General features: G+C 51.5%; 2 protein-coding genes across 2 annotated transcripts; one reads left to right on the top strand and one right to left on the bottom strand.

The window, feature by feature from the left end:
- Positions 1–817: 817 nt before the first annotated feature.
- On the top strand, positions 818–2069 carry INSL3 (insulin like 3; the record flags this gene model as incomplete). Its single annotated transcript, XM_081076750.1, has 2 exons — positions 818–1007; positions 1864–2069. The coding sequence occupies 2 exons, from the start codon at positions 818–820 to the stop codon at positions 2067–2069; spliced, it is 396 nt and encodes a 131-aa protein (XP_080932876.1).
- A 1225-nt stretch (positions 2070–3294) lies between these two features.
- Positions 3295–17770, bottom strand: B3GNT3 (UDP-GlcNAc:betaGal beta-1,3-N-acetylglucosaminyltransferase 3). Its single transcript, XM_081076438.1, has 4 exons — positions 17622–17770; positions 8006–8065; positions 6048–6672; positions 3295–4632 (listed from the first exon to the last, which is right to left on the bottom strand). Exons 3-4 carry the CDS (start codon positions 6612–6614, stop codon positions 4054–4056), a joined length of 1146 nt encoding a protein of 381 aa, XP_080932564.1. The 5' UTR covers positions 6615–6672; positions 8006–8065; positions 17622–17770; the 3' UTR covers positions 3295–4053.
- Between the last annotated feature and the right edge of the window lie 3553 nt (positions 17771–21323).

Here is a 21323-nt window from a genome sequence, read left to right as displayed (position 1 = left end):
ATGGCCACCACGCTGTGGAATTATTATTTCTGTTTATTTCATTTATTTCAAATGGTTTAAAAAATAATAATAAAGAGCCAGCAGTCCACCTGGGGGATGTTGGGTGTAAGAGATGTACACCCAACACTGGCCCAGAGAGACAGATTCCTGCTGTTTTGTGCCTGGGCTCAGCCTATCAATAACCAACATTGTGGCTGGTCCAGCCCCTGTGCTTCTCATGATGTTTGCAAGACACCCTTCCTCAGTAACCATCAATTAACTTTGGGGGGAAAAAAGGTTTATTTCTTACAAGGCCTGGAAATGACACAGCACACCTGGGTCCACACCGTGAGGTGGCAGGTAGAGAGAGAGAGAACATGCACAGGCCTGGGGTTCTGCTTTTATCGGGGTAAAGGATTGGGGAGCTAGGGTTTCACAGACTCATCCTTCATTGGTGAATTTAAAACACGAGAGCAGTAATTTAAAGCGTGAAGGATACAAGTGGTCCAAATCGTCAGTTATCAAAATCAACCAGCATCTCTAAAACAGGGGAGTCTCAGGGGAGAAGGTCACCTGGCACTTTATCTAGTGAGCAGCCTGGCCTGTTGTGGAAGTGGTTGCCTCCAGAAGTAAAACTTAAGTCAGGCACTCTCGCATTACAAAAAAAGAGAAAACCCAGTGTCAGGGCTTATACTGCACTGGCCCTGACCCTGCCCTTGACCTTCTCCCTGGGCTCTCCCTCAGCATGCTGAGTCCCCCCTCCAAGGTCCCCAGCTGGGGCAGGCTGGGCGCCTATAAGGGAGGCGTGCAGTAGAGGCCCCTGGCTCCTCCTGCCACCATGGACCCCCGTCTGCTTCCCTGGGCACTAGTGCTGCTGGGCCCTGCCCTGGCACTGGCGCTGGCCCACGCACCCGCCCCAGAGGCGCGGGAGAAGCTGTGTGGCCACCACTTTGTCCGCGCGCTGGTGCGCGTGTGTGGGGGCCCTCGCTGGTCCCTCGAGACCGGGAGGCCAGTGGCAGGCAGCGACCGTAAGTGGGGGTTGTGTTCCTGGGTTTCTAAGTGGGGCAGGTGGGCGTTAAGGACATGGGTGGGTTTGCACATGTGGACCGGGGTTCATCTGCCGGCTGAGCTGTGTGTGCAAATCCACGGAGGATACCCCCCTCCTCTGTGGGGGCCGGTGCAAGGAGAGCGAAACCAGGCAGTCTTGAAAATGCACGGTCAGATCCCGTCTTTATTTACCATTTCAGTATTTTGATCTTCATGCACTTTTGCATTAATTTTGATTTTTAAAAATATTGTATTAAAATTTGATCGAGTGTGGGTGCTCCCTTACATTGTGCCCCAAAGCCAGTGCTCGCTCTCCTCACCCTCGTCCTGGTTCTGGTGTAGAGAGCATAAAACACGTTTGTGTGCCGGCGTTGGTGTGTGTGACACAGGTGCAGATGTGTGTACAGTGGCACACACGGCAGGTGGGGGGGACTGGGAAGGGAGGTTGAGGGTATGTGCTTGTGTGTGCTCACCCAGGGATTGTGTGTCCGTGTGTGACCACTGCCTGCATACCCGTGCGCATGTACGTGTCACATGTTACCCCTGCCGTCTTCTGCTCTGTGAAGTGTCTGTGCGTCCATGTGATAGGTGGCACCTGGGAGTCTGCACAGCTGGGGACTTGAGTGTGAGCATGGGTCAGGAGTGCACACACCTGGGTTGGGGATTAAATCTGTGGCCCGTATGCAGTGGGCACTTAATAAGCACTCACTTTCTATTTGTGTGCATGACGAGCCTTTGGTGGGACATGCAGTGGGATGTGAGCATGCAGGGATGTGTACACAGTGTGCGGGGTCCTCTGGGTTCCCCAACCCATGCTAAACTGTACTCTGTCCCTAGGGGAGCTGCTGCAATGGCTGGAAGGACAACATCTCCTCCATGGGCTGGTGGCTGACAGGGACCCCATGCTGGTACTTGCACCACAGCCCCTGCCCCAGGCCTCTCGACATTACCACCACCGCCGGGCAGCTGCCACCAACCCTGCCCGCCACTGCTGCCTCAGCGGCTGCACTCGGCAAGATCTGCTGACCCTCTGTCCCCATTGAGCCCTCCTGGGGCATGGCACCGGGGGAGCTAGAGACCTAGGTTTGGTCTGGTGAGCTCTTGAAGCCACACAGCACCATAAAGCCCCACATCTGGGGGGTACATTGTCGATTACCTCCTGGGATGGGGCACTCACCACCTCACCTTGGTCACCTGTTCTCTGTGGGGCCAACTGGGGAATAAAACATACCCAACCCTAGCTTGGAGGAGCCTTGGTTTTACAGAGATGCCAGACACTGAGAGCCAAATGTCCTCACCTCTGAGGAGCTCCAGGAGCTGCCCTCTCTGCATTTGTTACACCCCCTCTCTCCAATAGTAGATAAATAAAATTCCTGCAGAATTCAAAACAGCTTTTTGCATTTTCTCAAGAAAAAGGGACAAGCCTAGGTCAGCACTCACGTGTGCCTGGCCCCTGGCAGCCATGGACCCACTGACATTTCCAGGAGCTTGATAACAATTTGAGAGTCATCACAATACAAAGCGGGGAAACCGACACCTAGGTAGATGGCTGCGTGCCAAGGTCAGACAGGGAAGGAGTGGCCAAGTGCAAGATGTGAATCCAGGTATCCATCAAGACCCACGGAGAGCTTTACTGTCACCTAATGCCCACTTAATGGTGGACACACACATGAAAGTCTGAATCAGTCACGGTGCATATTACTGATGCAACTCTGACCATTCTCATATCCTGCCTTCATCCTGAGATGGGGATTGTATGATATGACCATCTCGCTATAAGGTGGGTCCATATTTGTTGACCCTTCCTATGGGGCTGGCAGAAAGAGTACAGGGCAAAATGTGCAGCACACAGTAGGTACACAGTAAATAAAGAAGGGAGAGGAGTCAGGACAGACGACAGGGAACCACAGTCCTCGTGGGAGGAGGTGAACCAGGGAGGAGGGGGGAGGTTGGGAGCGGTTGGGAAGGAGCCTTGTTGGAAGCAGGAGGCTTAGGCAGGCCCAGGTAGGAACAGACTCACCCCGTGCCTCTCTCTCCTGAGCCTGCTGTCCAGCTGGCAGTGAGAATGTCTTGGGGGGATTGAGGTGAGGGCGATTGGGAATTATGGCAGGTGTGTGAGCAGGGGTGGGGTGAGGTCAGAGCTACCTGACGGAGACACCTGCAGTCCCACTTCATCCATTGGTGTATACGAGTATCTTCTACTGGAAATGAGACTTTTACAAATAAATGTAGATTGGTCTGAGTTAAAACTTATGAATCACATTTTTTAAAAAAGACCTCCAGGTCTTCACAAAACATTTTATTCCCTGAGGAATAAGACCCCTCTGATCCCAATAATGTTCCCTGAGTTCTTGGGGAGCCGAGGTGTGGGGGGCTGGGTCCTGCCAGGGACTCTAGATGTTGAGTCCCGATTGGCTGAGACAGACAGCTGTTCCTCCTTTGCCCAATGCTTCCACCAGTAGAGCACTTAATACCACAGGCAGGGAAGGGGCAGTCCAATTCATGGCCTCTCTGGCCCCACCCACCCCCTGAGGGGTCCAAGACCCAGGAAGGGGTCAGGTACGGAACCAATCTTTCCCAGGCTGAAAAACACCTTTCTCTTCAGCTGCCTGTGAACCGAGGAATTCCCAATTGGCCTTGAACCATGGCCCAAACTCACCCAGAATTAAACCACCGCAGGTTCACACCCAAGGAGAGGCTGGCCCCCATGTACAGTCCAGCCCATGATGAAGGCTGGAGCTGTGGTGTGGGACCTTGACTCAACTGGGCTGGAAGCAGTCGAAGTGCTTCCACCACTAGCTGCCACGGAGAGAGAGATGATGGTCCCTCCAGCTGAGAGTGTAGGAAGGATGATGTAACAGGGTCTAAGCAGTACTGGGTGGGTTTGGAAGGATGTGTAGGGGTTTGCCAGCAAAACTATTCACTCAGCAAACCCTCCCTCGCACTCCCCCAGGCCCTAGGAGGACAAAGGTGTCAGCTTCCTGGGAGGACAACACTGCCCCTGCCTATGGAGGTGGAGACAGGAGCCTAGAGGCTGAGGGCCCAGCCATCACCCGGGTTGATGTGCACTCGCCTGCCACAGGTGATGTTGGGCCGGCTCAGTGCGTCCCACATGAGCAGCATTTCGTATGGCAAGAAGCGGTGCACCAGCAGCAGCTCCCGGTAGAAGCAGGGGTCGAAGGAGGACAGGCGGTCCGAGGGGGCCCAAACGCCAGCCGTGCGGATACCACTGTGTGAGGCAGGCTTCAGGCCCTCCTTCTCCAGGCACATGCCCAGGAAGACGTCATCGATGGGGAAGAGGTCTAGGGTGTGGCTGGCCCGGCGCAGGGCAGTAGCTGTGAAGCGGGACAGCAGGAAGCCACCACCCCCGCAGTAGGGTGGGTAGTGCTCTTCCTGTGTCACTATCTTTGGCACGTAGTACTTGCTCCAGGGGATCCGGATGGGGCCCACATTGTAGATCAGGTGCCCCACGAAGAGATGGTGATCAGGACTGTGGCCCATCAGGTAGGAGACCATGTTGTCTGTGTGTGCAAAGACGTCATCGTCGCCGTTGAGCAAGAAGCTGGCATTGGGGCACCGAGTCTCCTGCCACTGTAGGAAGAGCACCTGCAGGCAGGTCGACAGGGCACGTGGGCTCAAGGGCTGGGCCGATTAGCCTCCGGTGCCTGTCCACTGCCCCAGCCCAGCCAGCCCAGATGAGGATGTGTCCCTTGGTCCACCCAGCCCGGGTTTGAGGCCCCACTCTGTAAGGTGACCTCAGCAACTAACTGCTACTCTCTGTGCCTCAGTTTCCAACTGTCCATTCAGGTCTCATCTCAGAATCTGCCTCCAGGTCTGTTGGGGGTCCACAGAGACAATGTTCTATAAAGTACCAAGGAGTGCTTGGAAAATTGTCACATTTACATTTATTGCTATTCCTTCCCACTCTGCCTGGCCAGGCCCTGCTGTGACATAATTACTTGCATGAGTGTCACTGGACATCTACCTCCCCAACCAGACGCAGGGCTCCCCCTGGGTGGGGGCTGTGTCTCCTATGCGTGTCATCTCCCCAGTGTGGGCTCAGTGCTTCACAAGGCAAGATTCATGTTTGTCAAATCGATGTTTACCCCATGCTTTCGTGTTTTAAGAACATGGCATGTTGAGAGGTCCTGGGGCTCTGCTTGCCTTGGCTTCAGTTTTCTACATAATAACCCTTGCTACCTGCTGGGCACTGTCCTCAGGGACCAGACCACACCTGCCTCCTACAGTTGTTGCCTTAGGGATGCAAAGCAGATGCGGTCTTCAGCCCCATTTACAGACAAGGAAATAAAGAAAGTGCCTTCAGCAAGGTCACATAACACAGAAGTAGCCGCTCAAGGTCTTGTACCCAGACTTGCACTAGGAGCAGGAACCTGTGTTGGTCACCTTGCTCCCCGCCTCCCCACCCCCCCACCCGGGCAGGTCCTTGGAACCTCCAATTCGTCCTCTGCATGTGGATTCTCTCTGTTTCTCAGGGGTTCTTAGCCATCAAAACCATCTTTATTGAGCACCTACTGCACATGGGCCTCATGAAGAGACCGAACCGACCAAATAAACAGGATGTGTACTGTCCAGCGTCCCCCTCCTCCCATTCCATTGCCGTTGTTATTTGACCAGAAAGCACTGGTCCAGGTGCCTTCTAAATGTCATCTCATGTAATCTTCACAGCAGCTCTCAGAAGCAGGTGAGTCCAATTAACATTCTAATTTCCCTGATGAGGAAACTGAGGCATAGAGAGGTGACCCATCATCGAGAACTACACAGAGTCTGAACAGGGGTAATCGGGCCCCTAGAGCCAGGCTTGTAACATCGGGACACCCTGCCCTTTCTGTCTGCCTCCCCTTGAGAAAAGTACTTCAGATTGCCATCAGGACAGTAGAGGGGCTGGGGTGGGGGGGTGTCTGCTGGTCCCCTGGGCCCCTCAGAGGAGGTGGTGGCCACCTGGGCAGGAAAGACAGGTGGCCCTGATCAGGGGAGCCCCCGACCCCATCCCACCGGCCCACCTGCTTGAGCGTGAGGTTGAAGAAGGTGTCGTGGAAGTCCCACTGCAGGACGTCACGGTGTACCCGTGCCTCTATCGCCAGCAGCCGGTTGACCTTGGGGGCCTCCAGCGGGCGGGAGGCGGTGCCCACCAAGAAGAGGCGGCGCAGCTGGACACCCTGCACCTTCCGCTCTCGGCCCCACGTGCGCCTCACCAGCTCCCGGCGCTCATAATTGCTGGGCGAGGACTTGATGGCCAATAGCAGGAAGACTGGCTGGGCGCACTTGGCTGGCGGCACGTCCTGCAGTAGCGGGAAGTCGCGGCAGTGTCTATGCAGCAGGAAGTCGCGCACGTGCTGTGGCTGCTCCGCGAAGTCCGGCAGCTCCGCCACGGAGGTATTGGCCCGGCAGGGGGCGGGCCGAGGGTGGGAGGGCGGAGGGGGCCAGGTCAGAGCCGCAGGGTCGGCCAGCGGCTGCTTCGGGTCCCCGCAGGCAGGCGGTGACAGGTGCAGATTGAGGAGGAAGAGAGTGAAGATGCCAAGCGAGGCAGCCAGGCCCACCACTGTCTGCATGGGCCGGAAACACCGCATTCTGGTCGCCAGGGTTTGGGATTGCTCGGGACCGGGTTGGGGGCGGCCCAGTCAGCTCCTGAGGAGAAACACTCACTGAAGATCTCAGATGGGCCAAGCACTGTTCCAGAGCTACCTGTGGTCCCCAACACATGGTTGACCGGTACAGTTGCTCAGGTTGGTAAAATATTAAAATTCACCCCCACCTAGTCCCCTGCACCCCACCTCTAGCACCCCAACCTATGTTGGCTCTGACAGTTTCCCAGGCCCTGCTGGGGATTCAATATTTACCAAGAAAACTGAGTCATGGGAATGCCAACATGAGCCCCCCAGACTCAGTGTGCCAAGAATCCCGCCCCCACCCCCTACACACACACACCAATTCAGCCTGGTCCTCCTTGCATCCCTGATGGCCCAGGAACCTCCCAGGGGGAGGCAGGGAATTCCCTTTTTAGCAGATGAGAGGCTGGGATCCTTCCTGTTTCCCTTTTTCACTACCCTTCTAGGAAGCTCTGAGCTTCTGATACAACCATCCCCTATTCTTCTTGATGATTTTTAATGATCCTGTAACCTGAGCATGGCCCCTGGCCTCTTATAGACCCTGCAGGCTCAGCATGTCTCAAACAAAGCTATTTTCTTTGTCAGGGTCCTATTACTTCTTTAAAACCCACCTCAAATGATCTGTTTTCTGGGAAGCTCTCTTTGACCCCTCAGGAAGAGTCCTGGTTCCCTGTTTAGCTCCTCTTGCCCTGTCTTCTACTTTGGCTCATTCCTGGTCCCAGGGGGTATCTGTGTTTGTCTTTGTCTTCCCAAGACTGGGGGCTTATTGAGGGTCCTGGCATTATCTAGCATGAAGTAGACACATGGTGGAATCGGAGAGTGTTTACAAGAATAAATGTATGAATAAAAGTAAATTCATTAAGTTTCTCTCTGGCAAACTCTTATTCATCCCTCAAAAACCCAGGTCTAATATCTCCTCCTCCTGGCAGCTTTCCCTCCCCAAATCCAAAGGAGCCCTTGGTCTCCTTTCCAGGTCCTTTTCCCAGGCTTCCCTCAATATCCTTTTGTCTGGAAAGGTGATGTCTGTGCTGTTTTCAGCCCTAAATTTGAGGATCTATTTTTCCAGTGCAGCATGAAAGTGCTGAATTAGACCCAAGGCAGGACTTACCCATTCAGCAAACAGTTATTGGCTCACCCCAGAGGGTGGCAGATTCTGGAGCCCAACTCCTGAGTTTAAATACCGACTCCATCACTTCCTGCCTTCCACACCTCGGTTTCCTCAGCTATAAAGTGGACATTTAAACAATCCCCAGCTCATAAGGCTGTGCAGGCATGAAGATAACTCCCAGCACCAGACCTAGTAGACATTCAATGAGTGTTTGTTAAATAAATATGTGAACCTCAGCACTTACCTCAGCCTTCCTCGGGAGGTCTGTGCTGGTCTGGGATCTCCTTGTTCTCCCTACTGGCACCTGGAATAATGTGGGGACAGTCAGGGGTTTCTGGTGGGCCCCTCCTGCCCCAAGCAACCCTACTCAGCTATTACCTGGGAGCAAGCAAGAGACTGGTTTCCATCTAGAGCCACTAATTGGTGCTGAAGCTGGGGACAGTGCCTGCCTCCCTCCCTGATCCACGAGGCCATTTCCCCAATGTGCCATCGCTTTCTCTGCACACTGTCTGGTCAAAGCCTCTCCAGTTAGATGTCTCTCAGAAATGGGGCTCAGATTCCACGCCACAGGTCACACTGTGTGACCTTGGGAAAGAAGCTGGACCTCTCTGAGCCTCCATGTAAAATGAGGGAATGAACCCTATGTGAGAGTTGTTGTGGGGGTCTTAACCTCAAACACTCTGGGCATGTTCCTGCCTCACAGGACCTTTGCACAGGTGTTCTCTCTGTCTGGCATGCTTTTCCCCAGATTTGCACACAGCTCTCTCCCTCACTTCCTTTCTGTCTTTGTTTGGATGTCTTCTCAGGCAGGCCTCCTCAGGACACACCATCTCACTGATCCCCCATCCTGTTCTACCTTTTCTTTCCTCCACAACAATTTTCACCTCCTAAAATATATGAAACTTTTTAAATGTATTGTTTCTTGTCCATCTGTCCTACCAGAACATAAGCTCCACGTGGCCTGTCATGTTCACCATTTATCCCCAGCTCCCAGAACAGTGCTTGGTATGTAGCAGGAGCTTAATATATGTGTGTGGAGTGAACTACGAATGAACGAATACTGCTTTGCCACAGCAGCTGAAAAAATATTGACTCTCAGAATGAATTCATACATTCATTCATTCAAGCCAATATTTATGGTGTGCCTGTGTGCCACCTCCTGGGAGCTGGGGACACAGTGGTGACAGGCACAAAGTACCTAAACTTTTCTACCACTATGGAACCCACACTCTCAAGGGGGGACAAACACTAAATAAAAACCTCGATGAAATGGTACAAGGTGACAAAAGGCAACTAACATAATGGGGCCTGGTGGCAGATTTAGATTTTGAGGTCTGGATGACATTTAAGCTGGGATGTGATCGTGTGCATGAGCTAACATGGCTGAGCTTTGGGGGGGAAGGTACAAAGGCCCTGCGGTGGGAATGAGCTGGTGGAGCCTGAGCAGTTGCAAGAGCCTGTCTGCAGGTAGCACGGAGCCTGTCTTGTTGTGCGGCATGCCCAGTGTGGCTGCCAGCCCCCAGGGATTCCGCTTCTGACAGGCAGGTCTGGGAGACCTAAAAAGGCAAATTAGCTTAGACTGAGACTGTGACACAAGAATGAACTGAATCCCTAGAGGGACATCTTCCTGAGCTGAAGAATGGCCTACTCCCGGGTAGATGACGAGAAAGGAGCACTCTGGCAAACCTGGAAGAACCCTGAGCTCCAAGGATGAGAAAGTCCTCATGAGCTACAGTACCGAGTCACAAAATAGTAAATCAGACTAGAGAAGCCACAGTGTTCTCCTGGCCACACCGGTGGCTGGAGCCCCGCAAATGCTGTGAAATAAGGATGTGCCTGGGGAGCCAGGGGTACTCCATTAAGGAACCATGAAAATTAGAGCGTGATTCACCATCTACAGTTTAGAATCTAAACCAAGGGATTTCAGCTAGGGGTGATTCTGCCCCCAGGGAATACTTGGCAAAGTCTAGAGACATTTTTGGTTGTCATAACTTGACATAACTTGGTTGACATAACTTTGGTTGACATAACTTGCGGGACTACTAATGATATCAAGTGGGTGGAAGCCAGGGATGTTGCTTAAATTAACATCATGGGGTACAGGATGGCCCCACCACAGAGACCCCTCCAGCTTCAAACGTCAACATTGTCATGGTTGAGAAACCCTGGTCTAAACCGACAGTACTGGACTAAAGAACTCAAAATCAAAGACGGTCAGAAGAGGAGAATCAGGGAGATAAAGAACCTTAATACAGGTTTATATAAAGCCACCATATGGAGTATTTATTATTGCTTACTTATGTATTTTCATGTATTTATGAAATGTTAAACCTAAATGGCCAAGGATCAATTCACTGGGAATGTGTTTTGCAAATTCTAAACAAGGGCTCAAAAACAAAGGAAGACACCTCGGCATTGCACCTCAGCCAAACCTGGGCATTAGGGAGTGGGGAGGCATGAGGAGGTAAAAAAACTAAATGGCTCATATTACTGGGATGAGGGTGTCAGGGTAAAATAGAATCTCTTGGGGTGGCCATTTGGTTTTCATTAATTCCATTAATGCCTGTTTTTTTCCTTGCATTCTTCTTTCTTGCTTGTTAGAACTCTTTGCATATGAAACATCCTTTGTTGGCACCCAGATTCTCAACTTTTTCTCATTAGGTCTATGGTTTCTCTAACTGGAGGGATCCCTGGGCTACCCCCGCCCACATGAGGTTCCTGATGAGGTCTAAGAAGTCAAGTCAGGGACAGGGAAAGGGAGGCTCACTTCCTCTCCCTACACTAGACCTTCATTAATGCATCCAAGATTTGCCTCCCTTTCCAACCACCAAGACCCCGTGTTAACTCATAGTCCCTTAAAAACTCAAGCAGAAAATGTTGCCAGTCTCACAACATCCCACACAGGACTGGCATGAAAAAGAACCCCACAGCCTCCCTTTCAGCAGGCCTGAGAGGGCTGAGGATTTGCTGGCCCAGTAAACCTTTCTGAGAGCCTCTGTGGGCTGCGCCCCTGGTAGTCACCAACCTGTCCTCATGGTACTGCGACCCCACACCTGCTGTGGGAGACACTGGAGTTAGGGGCTCGGCTTTGCCAAAGAAGTGACACCTCTTGGTATTACTTCTTCCAAGTGACTGGGCAGCAACTCTGTGACCAGGAGAAGCTCCTCTCAGGCTTGGGTTCGAGACCCCGATCCCCACTCAAGATTCTGCTGTCCACCCTCTCCAGGTCTCATTGTAAAACAACACGACTGGACTTTTTGAAGCCCAAACAGCTGTTTACTCTGAATGAAGTTCATGGGGTCTGAATAACTCTGGGGGACTGCCAACCCCATTTTATAAATGAGGAAGTAGGGCTCAGGGAGTTTTCCTTCACATTACCACAGAAACAACCCATTTTGTCTTCAGGTTCTTCAGCCCAAAGAAGGGTCTCAGCAACTCTTATCCCAAGACATATATATGAAAACCATTCATTCGTTTATTTAACAAATAGGTTCTGGGGAATCTGAGAAGCCTCAACTCTGGGCCTGGCCCCCTGGAAACCCCTAATTTGGGGGAGACAAATCCAGACACATGTGGGATCAGGGTTGGGCCAGGAGGGACCAGGATATTGAAGCTGGGACTTTGAAGGATGCATAGGAGTTCACCAAGGGGCGTTCAGGCGGAGGAAAGAGCAAATGAAAAAGCATGGAGAGGAAAGAAAACAAGGCATGTAAGGGTGAAATTCAGTAAATCGATAATGTAATCAGACTTAGCTAGTTTGCAGTTTGACTCACCGCATAGCTCGAAACTTAGTTTGCATAGCTCACCGCATAGCTCGAAATATCAGTTTGGATCCTGATATTCAGCTATTTTCTCTTTGTTTCTCCCCTCACTAATTGACTTAAAACCTGTTTTGTTCTCTTTCTCCAGGCTACACATACCTCATTAATCCATTTAATTAACAAAATCCAAACCTGGAAAGGGCAATTTCTTAATCCTCAGGCGCCCAGACACTGGAATACACATAAAGCCTCAGACTTCGGTGGCCAGTCTCAGTCCAGAGTCCAGAGATAATATTATCTTAAAATAGACCAGACCCCAGGAAGGACGTCAGCCCTCAGATCTGCCTGACCAACTCCTCCTTTCCTTTGTTTCTTTTTCTTATGTACCTATAAAACCGGCTGCCAGTTCTAGAAACAGGGAGATGGCCTTTGGACAGGAGTCTGCCATCCTCCCAGAATGCTAGCATTCTGAATAAACCTGCTTTTCTTTCTACCAACCATGTCTCTCGATTTTTAACTTTTTCAAGCAGCAGGCAGCCAGACCTTAGCATGGCATGAGGCGTAATCAAGGAACTACATGGCTTGTTTTGCTGAAAAGTAGAATTTGAAGAGAAGGTGATTTCTGAGGCTAGGGGATGTGGTGCCCGACCTTGTAAAGACCTTGAGTGCCAGGCTGAGAAGTGGGGCTATCTCTTGGGGGGTGAGGGGGAGCCATGAAGCAGGGAGCAGAGAGGTCTGATAGTTGTTGTGTAGTCCCTCTTTGCGCTGAGTTGACCTTGGTGAGTTGCTTCCCTGGGGAACTGTTTCCTCAAGGACAATGGAAATGTAGAAACCCTCCCACATGCATACATGGGGTCACTTGTGACTGGGCATCAAAGGGCATGGCTAGAGCAGCAGATCTGCTAAGGGCTGTTTGTTCTCCATGCACTGGTGCGATTTCACCATCACCCAGAACCTGCTTCCTCTCGTGCCCACAGAAAAGCCACGTGTCTTCATTGGCAGAGACACAACAGTCTTCCCCTGGAATACACCTGCCAGGTGTAGGTCCTCTCAGCCCCCCTTTCCCCAAATGACCTCTGTCCACTCTCATCTGCTCCAGCCCCACCAGCTTCTTCACAGCTCCTTAACCATCCAGGCTCAGCCCCAACAGAGCCTTTGAAATGCCAGTCCTTCTGCCTAGGAAGCCCTGCCCTCTTGCTCTTTCCCCTGGTTTTGCTTCCTCTTCAGACTCAGCCCAATGGCACCCCCTTAGAGGTGCCCCAACCTCCCAGCTAAAACAGCTGCCCTGGCTCTCCTTCCCTCACCTCTGTTGGACAAATGTACTCAGTTCTCTTTTGTCCATCTCCCCAACCAGCCTGGAGCCCCAGAAGTGGGATCCAGAGTCTTGTTCAAACAGCATTGTCTCCACGTGACACTCACTGGGGAATTCTGCTTGCGGTAAAACTAATGATGACCCACATATTAGCATTTCCATGTACTTCACTTCAGCCTGACTCCACCACAGGTGACAGCTGCCACCTAGGGAGAAGGGGGTGCTTGGGGAATCCAGGGGATTCACGGGGAAGGGCCAAGATGCACTGAATATTCCCAACTCCAAATATATTCCTAATATGCTACAGAGCTCCATATTCACGACACTGAAATATTCGTTATGTGTTTAACTAGCAAGAAGCGCTGATTGTTAGCGAAGTGCTGAATATTAATGACCCGCTAAATATGCAGGATGCTCCCAGTATTTAAAATACTGGACATAGTTGTAAGGCAACAATTAATAGTTGCAAGGCATAGTTGTGATGCACAAAGGAATATTAATATTGTCACAATGAATATAAACAAGCCAGTGAATAGTCCTGAGGCACCAATATACAGAGCCCTGAATATTCATGACTCGTTACATACACGGAGTACAAAATATTACTAACTTGTTGACTATTAATGAGACAGTAGGTGTATTGAAGGGGCTGACTACTCAGCAGAATGAATTAATTAGGGGCCCCAGCTGGTGAGAGGGCTCTAGTCACACATCCTCTATCTATATGCCCAAGTGACAGCCAAGGCCTGGTAAGGCTTCAGGCACATGTGGCTCCAGGCAACTCTGCCCGCCTCACCTTGCTATTGTTACTGTCTCTGGGGAGTCTGGGAAGGCAGAGAGGCTGAGACTCATGACGGTGTGAGGCCACCAGATGGCAAGGCCCCACCTGCTCACAACTTCCGAGCCTGGACCTGCCCTCTCCTCACCCAGCGTTATTTCAAGACTGTGGGGGTGGGGCGGGTGAGGCTGTCTGACGCGGTCTTGGAGGTCTCTAGGTGATTCCCCACACGACATTCTGTAGTTACACACCAGCCTAGCTGACTGTCCCCCCATGTCTTTCCTTGAGGAAAGAAAAGTCTGTGAGACTGTGCCTTTTTAGGACTTTGCTTATCTCTATGTTTTACACCTTATGTCTCTGTATCTGGTCCCCAAAAGATGGTTTGCAGCCAATGATGAGTTCCCCATGGGGGGAACAATTCAAGCCAGGCGGAACTGAATGGGGACCCCCAATGAGCTGCCTTAGAAGATCCAAAAAGGAGACTTGCCACCCTTTGCTCCCTGCCTGGGAAAAGCCACTGCTGGCTCTGGCTTTCCTCTCTCACCTGATTGTGAGAGAAGTCATGAGGACAATAAAGATCAGTTCTCTCCACGTATCTCAACGGAACCATTACAATATGAGAGACTTGACTCTGAGAGGGTTCATACCGTAATTAAGACATAATGGGACTTTGTGCTTTGTCTGTTGACAAAGGGTGATTGGAATAAACATTTTTCTGCTATGATGTATGAGTCTCACAGACTGTGTGAGAAACAGTGTTACTTTTTTGTATTTGTATACTTATCAATAAAAACCTCCAGTCGGCTTTATTCTGGGCTCTAGTCTTTCAGAACGGTGAGACCCCTGGCCTTCTGAGATTTAACTGCATCAAGTCTCTGTTTGTTTCTTAAAAACTTAACCCAAAGCTGCCCCTTCTCGCACCCTCACTGCCCGTGTTACGCTGGATTCCCACTTCCAGATGAGGAAACTGAGGCTCACAGAGGGTGAGTCCTGGATCCCTTTCCAGGCCCATCAGACACACAACCGCCTCGTTCCCCAGCCCAGTTCCAGCTCCAGGGACCTACAGGCCCCTAGCCAACCTACTCACTGAGTCTCAATTTCCAAATGAGGGAGAAAAAAAGAGTTAGTTTCTCCCTCGTCCAGCAGCTGAAAGGACCAAGAGGGCTAATATCCTTGAAACAGCCGTGTGGCCTCCGGGAAAGGACCTCCTGACCTAGCTACTGACCATCCTGGGACTGTAGGCTTCAGCATGCTTGCCTACAAGATGGTGTCAGCTGCCACCTCGTATTCAGCCCCCCAGCTGAATATCAGCATCATAGTGGTCGCGTCCGGTCGTGTCATTGCTCCTGTACTTTCACCAACCATCCCCTGAGATTTGGATGGGAGCGTGGAACATTCTGGGGCTGCCAAAAGGAGGGGTGAGGGGTGGGGTAACAAAAGCATCTGAAAGAACCCCTTCTGTATGCTTAAAGACCTGAGTCCTGGGAAAGGCGGAAGGACAGAGCCGTGGCCTTTTCTCCAAGTCACTCATTTATGAAGTGCCAATGATGACAATATTAATATCTTCATCAGCCAGCACTATCAGTTGCACACTCATGATGCTCTGAGCATCTGGTGTGTGCCAAACCCTAATCCAGGTTCTGGGCACACAGATAATTTGACAGAGAGAAACCCCTGGGCTCATGCAGCTAATGTGCTAATGGGGGACAGAAAGGCAGCGAACAAGACAATTTTCCAGAGACTCAAGAATGGAAGTTGTGGCATTTGCAGGAGAGGGTGTGAGTCCCTGGCCTGTGGATAAGCCCCTGTGACTCGCTGAGCCTTCCAGGAGGGCCCAAGTTCCAGTTCCCAGGTGGGCAAGCTGGGTGCGGAGAGGGTACCCACCTACCAGAGGTGACACAGCCAATGGAGGACAGGAGTGTGGGTGGAATGTAGTCCCCGACCTGCTGGACCTGAGACTGATACCTCAGCGCTTTGTACCAGCGTGGCCTCCAGTAATAAAGGGCTGGCCCCTTTTTACAAGGAGCATGATTAGCTTTTGTAAACAGAAAGAAAAAAAAAGACGAAATAGCCCAGTAAAGATAATCCTCTAGAAAGGCATGTTGTGCAGACTCTGCTTTAGTAAAACCTCATATGCAGGTGAATTTTACGCAAACATACACCCAACATTCACACCGGTAAACTCTTGGGCATGAAAGAAGGGGTGTGGAGTGGTTTGACATATGCCCTTTAGACCTTCAAATCCTGTTTCCAATCAATCAGGCTGGACAGAGGCTTCTGATTAAATGCCAACCCTGCCCCACCAGGGCCTCGGGGGCATCTCTGGGCTTGTTTCCTAGTCAGGGAAACTGAGATCTCATGGGCCCTTCCTCTGGGACCTCCTGAAAGATCCCCATAACTTCAGAGCAGCGTAATCAGGATTAGAGTTAACACACCAGGTCCCTTGTGCAGCCTCTCCACCTTGTGCTCATCTACACTCCACACCTACACTGGGAGGTAGAGACGAGGTAGCCTTGTTTATGGATAGGGAAACTGAGGCCAGACAGGTCAAATAACTCTTTCAAGGAAGGTCAAGTGGGAGCCCAATACCTGCTTTTAATCACTGCCTGGTAGGGCTTCTTTTAGTTTGCTATGTTGGTAATGAGCTCCCCATCACGGGGGACAACCAAGTCTAGCCGGACTCCTGTCACAAGGGCACACAATGGGCATCCTCCTTGGTTCACAGGAAGGTGGGGGGCATGTCACTGCCCCAGTATGGGCCTTTGAGGTGGGTTGCAGGAAAAGAAGTCACCCAATAGCACCTTACCTCCTGGATCCAAGCCAGCTTGTCTGGATTCCCTAAGCTTTAGCACTGAACAGAGAAATTTTGAGGCCTGTTCTTGGCTTCCCCACACCCAGAATACCTGACAGAAGTCACCACACCCTGGGGGTGCGGGAGAAGGAAAAATAGGTATCAGCTTGGGCAAATATCAGCCAATCATTTAGGCAAGGTGGGGGCCCAGCTGCCTGACACAGGGGCCACACCTCTTCTTCCTGATTCCTCAGCCCTACCTGGTGTGGTAGCAGCTTTGTGAGCCCACAGGGCAGTCCTGGGAGGAAGCAGTGGCCCTAGGGTGGGCCCCAAATCGGACTAGCTCCCCTGGGTCCTGAATCCCAGATCTGGACAATAGGAGGCCCTGGCCCCAATGTAGAGGCGAGTCTTCAGTTTCCCTATCTGAAAAGTGGCCATGGCAAAAAATGTTTGAGCCAAAGAGAAAGTTGGCTGGAAACCTGGCTAATGATGTAATTGTAATAACAGTGATTATTATTATTCATATAATTACGGTGATAGTTGACATTCTCTGGGTGCCCACTGAGTGTCCGTAGGGCTTATCAATTAATTTCACCTTCACCACAGTCCCACACCATGAGCTCCACTTTAAACCTAGGGAAACTGAGGTTCAGAGACATAACATCATTCACTCAAGGTCCCCCAGTGTCCAGAAGTGCGTTGATCAGGAAAGCTTTTGCCTGCTGAACAAACACCCTGTACATCCTCATGGAAGGTAGGCCATTGTCCTATCTCACAGAGGGGAAACCGAGGCACATCCAGAGACCAGGAGCAACGTGCCTGAGCCACACAGCTAGGCAATGTCTGAGTAGGGACCTGATCCCCAGGGGAAACTGTGAGCTGAGGTCCTCAGGTCTGAACGTGGCCCAGTGCCTGGCAAGGCTGGGGGCAATGGGAAGAGGCCGGGGTCTGCCGCGATTCATTCAACAAACAATAATAATTCCCACCTGGGGCCCTGAGTGCTATTCCAGACCTGAGCCGGCCTTGGAAAAGCTGGGGCTACTATTACAGATGAGTGAGAGTAGGGGGTGTCCAGGAACTCCTGGCAGGTTCACGGTAAACGGTAGACGCGCTGGAAACCTGACCTCAGCCACCTGTCCGCGCTCCCCTAGAGTCCCCACTCCCTCCCTCCCTCCCACCAGAGGGTCTACCGGGTCCTCAGGGAACCCCAACACTCACCCCCAGACACGGTCCAGTCTCCTCACAGCTGGCGACAAGGAGGAAGAGTTTTACCTGAGCAGGAGCCTGCCGCCCTGTTGGCCTCACCTCCCACCAGGTCCCCGTCTCCCAGCTGTGCCGAGTTTCCCGGTAGAAGAATCGCTGTCCCCCACCCTCCCGCCGGCCCCACCCTCTTCCCTCCCTGGCCCCACCCCTTCCCCTCTCTGGGCCCCAATCCGGCCCTCACCGCCTGTCCTCTTCGGGCCTTCCGCACCGGAGGACAGGGAAGGGTCCGACCCACAACCAAAGGGTGAGCTCCTCGCTGTCAGCGGTGTGCAAGCCACCCCTTTTCAGCTCCTGGCACAGGGCCCTGCCCACTGCTGTGTGGTCGTTGAAGGTTTTTGAAAAGGGGCAGGAAGCAAGTTGAACCCAGTGACTCTTCAGTTCTCTTCAGAGGGTTTGAAGATTCCAATCATAAAAGTTGTCCTGAGCCCCCAGACGTCCAGAGGCCACGCTGGCATTTGGAAAGGCTCTGGAAGGAGGTCACACTGGCATTTGGAAAGACTCTGGAAGTTGCAAGTCCGATATGAAGATTCTTGCAGTTTGGGCTAGTGAAAATTAGAACTCGACCCCCTATCCCACCCTATGCTGTGTTTGAGTCTCTAGAAGTTTCTAGTCTTGACACATGGGGGTTGGCAGATCTGGGTCCACAGGGGTGGGCCAGGCAATGGTTTGAGGCACCCCCTCCTTCCTCCCCATCCCTGTATCTTCTGGTGGAAGAAAGAGGGGGCAGGTTCTAGTTGTGCCTGTTTCCACATCTGTAGAAAGAAGGAACTGAGCCCTGACTCATCTAGTTGAGAGACGTTTGGGAGTGCACTCAGCACAGACCAAATGCATGATCTAGGATGCTGGGAAGAAGGGTGGCACGTAAAATGTCACTGCATCAAATAGTACTTTGCAACCGCACTAATTTGCCCCAATAAACACTTGACTTTGGGAACCCACGGAGGCCCATTCTTTCCTTGCAGGACATTAGCTCCTGGGCTTGTTCAGAGTCCTCACCCATTCTATAAACCCCTGGGTTTCCTGAGCTCCAAATCCAACACAAATGCCCAATCTTGAGGGAGTAGCCCTGCCTGTCCCTCCAGACCAGGTAGGGCCCCTCCTGCTGATATCATGGGAAACTTGCAGAGCTTTAATCCATTAGGGCGCTCCAGACAGCTAGCTGGGTGGTGGAGGAAGTGAGCTCTTTGCGCACCCAGCCCTGCTCACTCCAGGAAACAGTCTTGCCCTGTCAGAAGTTGGAAGAGAGGAGACCCCTATTGTCACGTAGCAGCCTAATTGTCTGTCCCCTGGTGCCTATCCCTAAAGAAAAAAGAGTCTGTGGGACTGTTCCTTTCAGGGACTTTGCTTCACCTTTGTGCTTACACTTCATGTCTTTCTGTTTGGCCCCCAAAAGATGGTTGGTCAGCCAATGACGGGTAAGATTCCTCACAGGAGAAATAACCCAAGCCAGGCAGAACCGTGTGGTGACCACCAGGAGAACTCATGGGGTCGATAGAAGTGGGCACAGCCCCCACCTTCCCCCGGCTCAAGAGAACTTCTGCCTCTGTGGCTATATTCCTTCCCACAACCTGCTTGGGAAGTGAGCCAATGATGTGATAACATCAGTTCTCCTTCCATTCTTAACAGTAAGTTTTAGCGCAAAGGATTTATTCCTGGGGAGATACATATCATAATTAAGACATCAGGGGACTTTTGATTCCAGCTGTTTGCAGGCAACGGTGATTGATTTGAATCAGTTTTCTGATACGATGTGGAGACTCACAGACCGTGGAGAAAACAGTACTACTTCCTTGTGTGTACGTCACTAAAAGCTAGAAGGCGGCCCGATTCGGGGCTCAGTCCTTTAAGGCTGGGAGACCCTTGGCCCCTTGTTTCATAACTTTCTTGATTTCTGTTTCTTTCTTAACCCTTCTCCGCCCCTTCTCATTCTCTCACTGTGCTGGACGCGACAGACCCCCAGAGTGACTCCAAAGCTCCCTGAACAGATTCTGGCACTGCAGGGCCTGGGTTCAAATTCAGACTATTATCCTATGACTCAGCGTTACACTTCTAAGTATGGACCCCAAAGAATCTAAAACAGGTGTTCACACCAACCCTTATACGTGCATGTGCATAGCAGCACTAATCACGATCGACAAAAGGTAGAAACAGCCCAAGTGTCCATCAGCTGATGAACGATGAACAAAACGTGGTCCATCCACACAGTGGAATATTATTTAGCCATAAAAAGGAATGAAGCACCGACACCTGCTGTAACACGGATAAATCTCTAAAACATGATGCTGAGTGAAAAAAGCCAGCCAGACACCAAGAGCCACATGTCACATGACTCTATTTATACAAAATGTCCAGAACAGGCAAATCCAGAGACAGAAAGCAGATTAGTGGTGCCAGGGGCTCAAGGATGGGCAATGGGAAGTGACTGCTAATGGGGATGGGGTCTTCTTTGGGGGTGATGGAAATGTTCTGGAACTAGATAGAGGTGAGGGTTGCACAACACGGTGAATGTACTAAATGCCACCGAATTGTTCACTGGAAATGATTCATTTTATGTGATTTTTACCTCAAGTAAAAAAAGTCCTGACTAGGTCACTCATCAACTGCTGCAAGTGACCTAATCATTTTGTGCCCCACAGTGAGGTTTTGAGCCTCCGGGGGGGGGGGGGAAGGAATGAGATGTCACAAAATGCCAGCCTGCCTGCCCTGGGTTGGCCAGTGAACAGGTGTCCCACCTTCCTTCCTGGCACGTCACACCAGCTCTGGATGGTCAGGTAGTTAGGAAGTCATACCCAGGAAACGCCTTCTGTTTTAAAAGGTACCCAACCTCACTTGTGACCTGAAGAAAATGAAAGCCACTAGGAGGTGGTGGCAGACTGTCCCCTCTCATAGCAGCCCATGACATGGAGATGGCACTCCAGCCACTCAGACACATGGGACCACAGCAAAGGGACCATCTTGCAGGGACCGAGGCCACTGAGAGTGAACGCATGCATGTACACACGTATATGCAAAGACTGGAGATGGAGGGGACACATCCATAGGATTGGACATTTGATTCTGGTTCCTTGAGGGGGCTGAGGCCCCACAAAGGGGAGGACCCACCTCAACTGGCTCCTAAGTCCTGTTGGAGGCGAGAAAGTATTAGGTTGGTGCAAAAGTAATTGTGGTTTTTGCAATTTTTTTAAAACCTTTTCAAGTGCAATTACTTTTGCACCAACCTAACGCATGCACTGGCGTCACCACTGTCTGAAACCCAATTTGATGTAGTGACTGGTGTATCCGCCCTCCATACAAGCAGTGTTGACTATGCACTGAGCTGAGGACACTCCCCACTAGAGGATTTCCCCTTGTTTCACAGATGAGGAAACTGAGGCACAGCCAGATTCCCCTTCTTCCTTTGGAGGACAGGGTGGGAGGATCAGAGAGAACACGGGCCAAATCCCACTTCCTGCTTCCTAAGCTCCATTTGGTCCTGGCTTGGTCCCTGGGATCTGTATGGCCTCAGGGTCAGACACCCAGTGTCCCCACATGTCCATTGGGACCCAGGACTTTCACCAAGCTCAGATCTGTTCCCTACCACAGCATGCTGGTTACCACACCTGTCCTGGGCCCTACTCAGGCCACCTCTTGCCCACCTGCACTGAAGCCCACCCCCAC

The sequence above is a fragment of the Rhinolophus hipposideros genome, assembly GCF_964194185.1.
Source record: "Rhinolophus hipposideros genome assembly, chromosome: 16".
Taxonomy (NCBI): domain Eukaryota; kingdom Metazoa; phylum Chordata; class Mammalia; order Chiroptera; family Rhinolophidae; genus Rhinolophus; species Rhinolophus hipposideros.
This window is presented reverse-complemented; position numbering and strand designations above follow the sequence as displayed.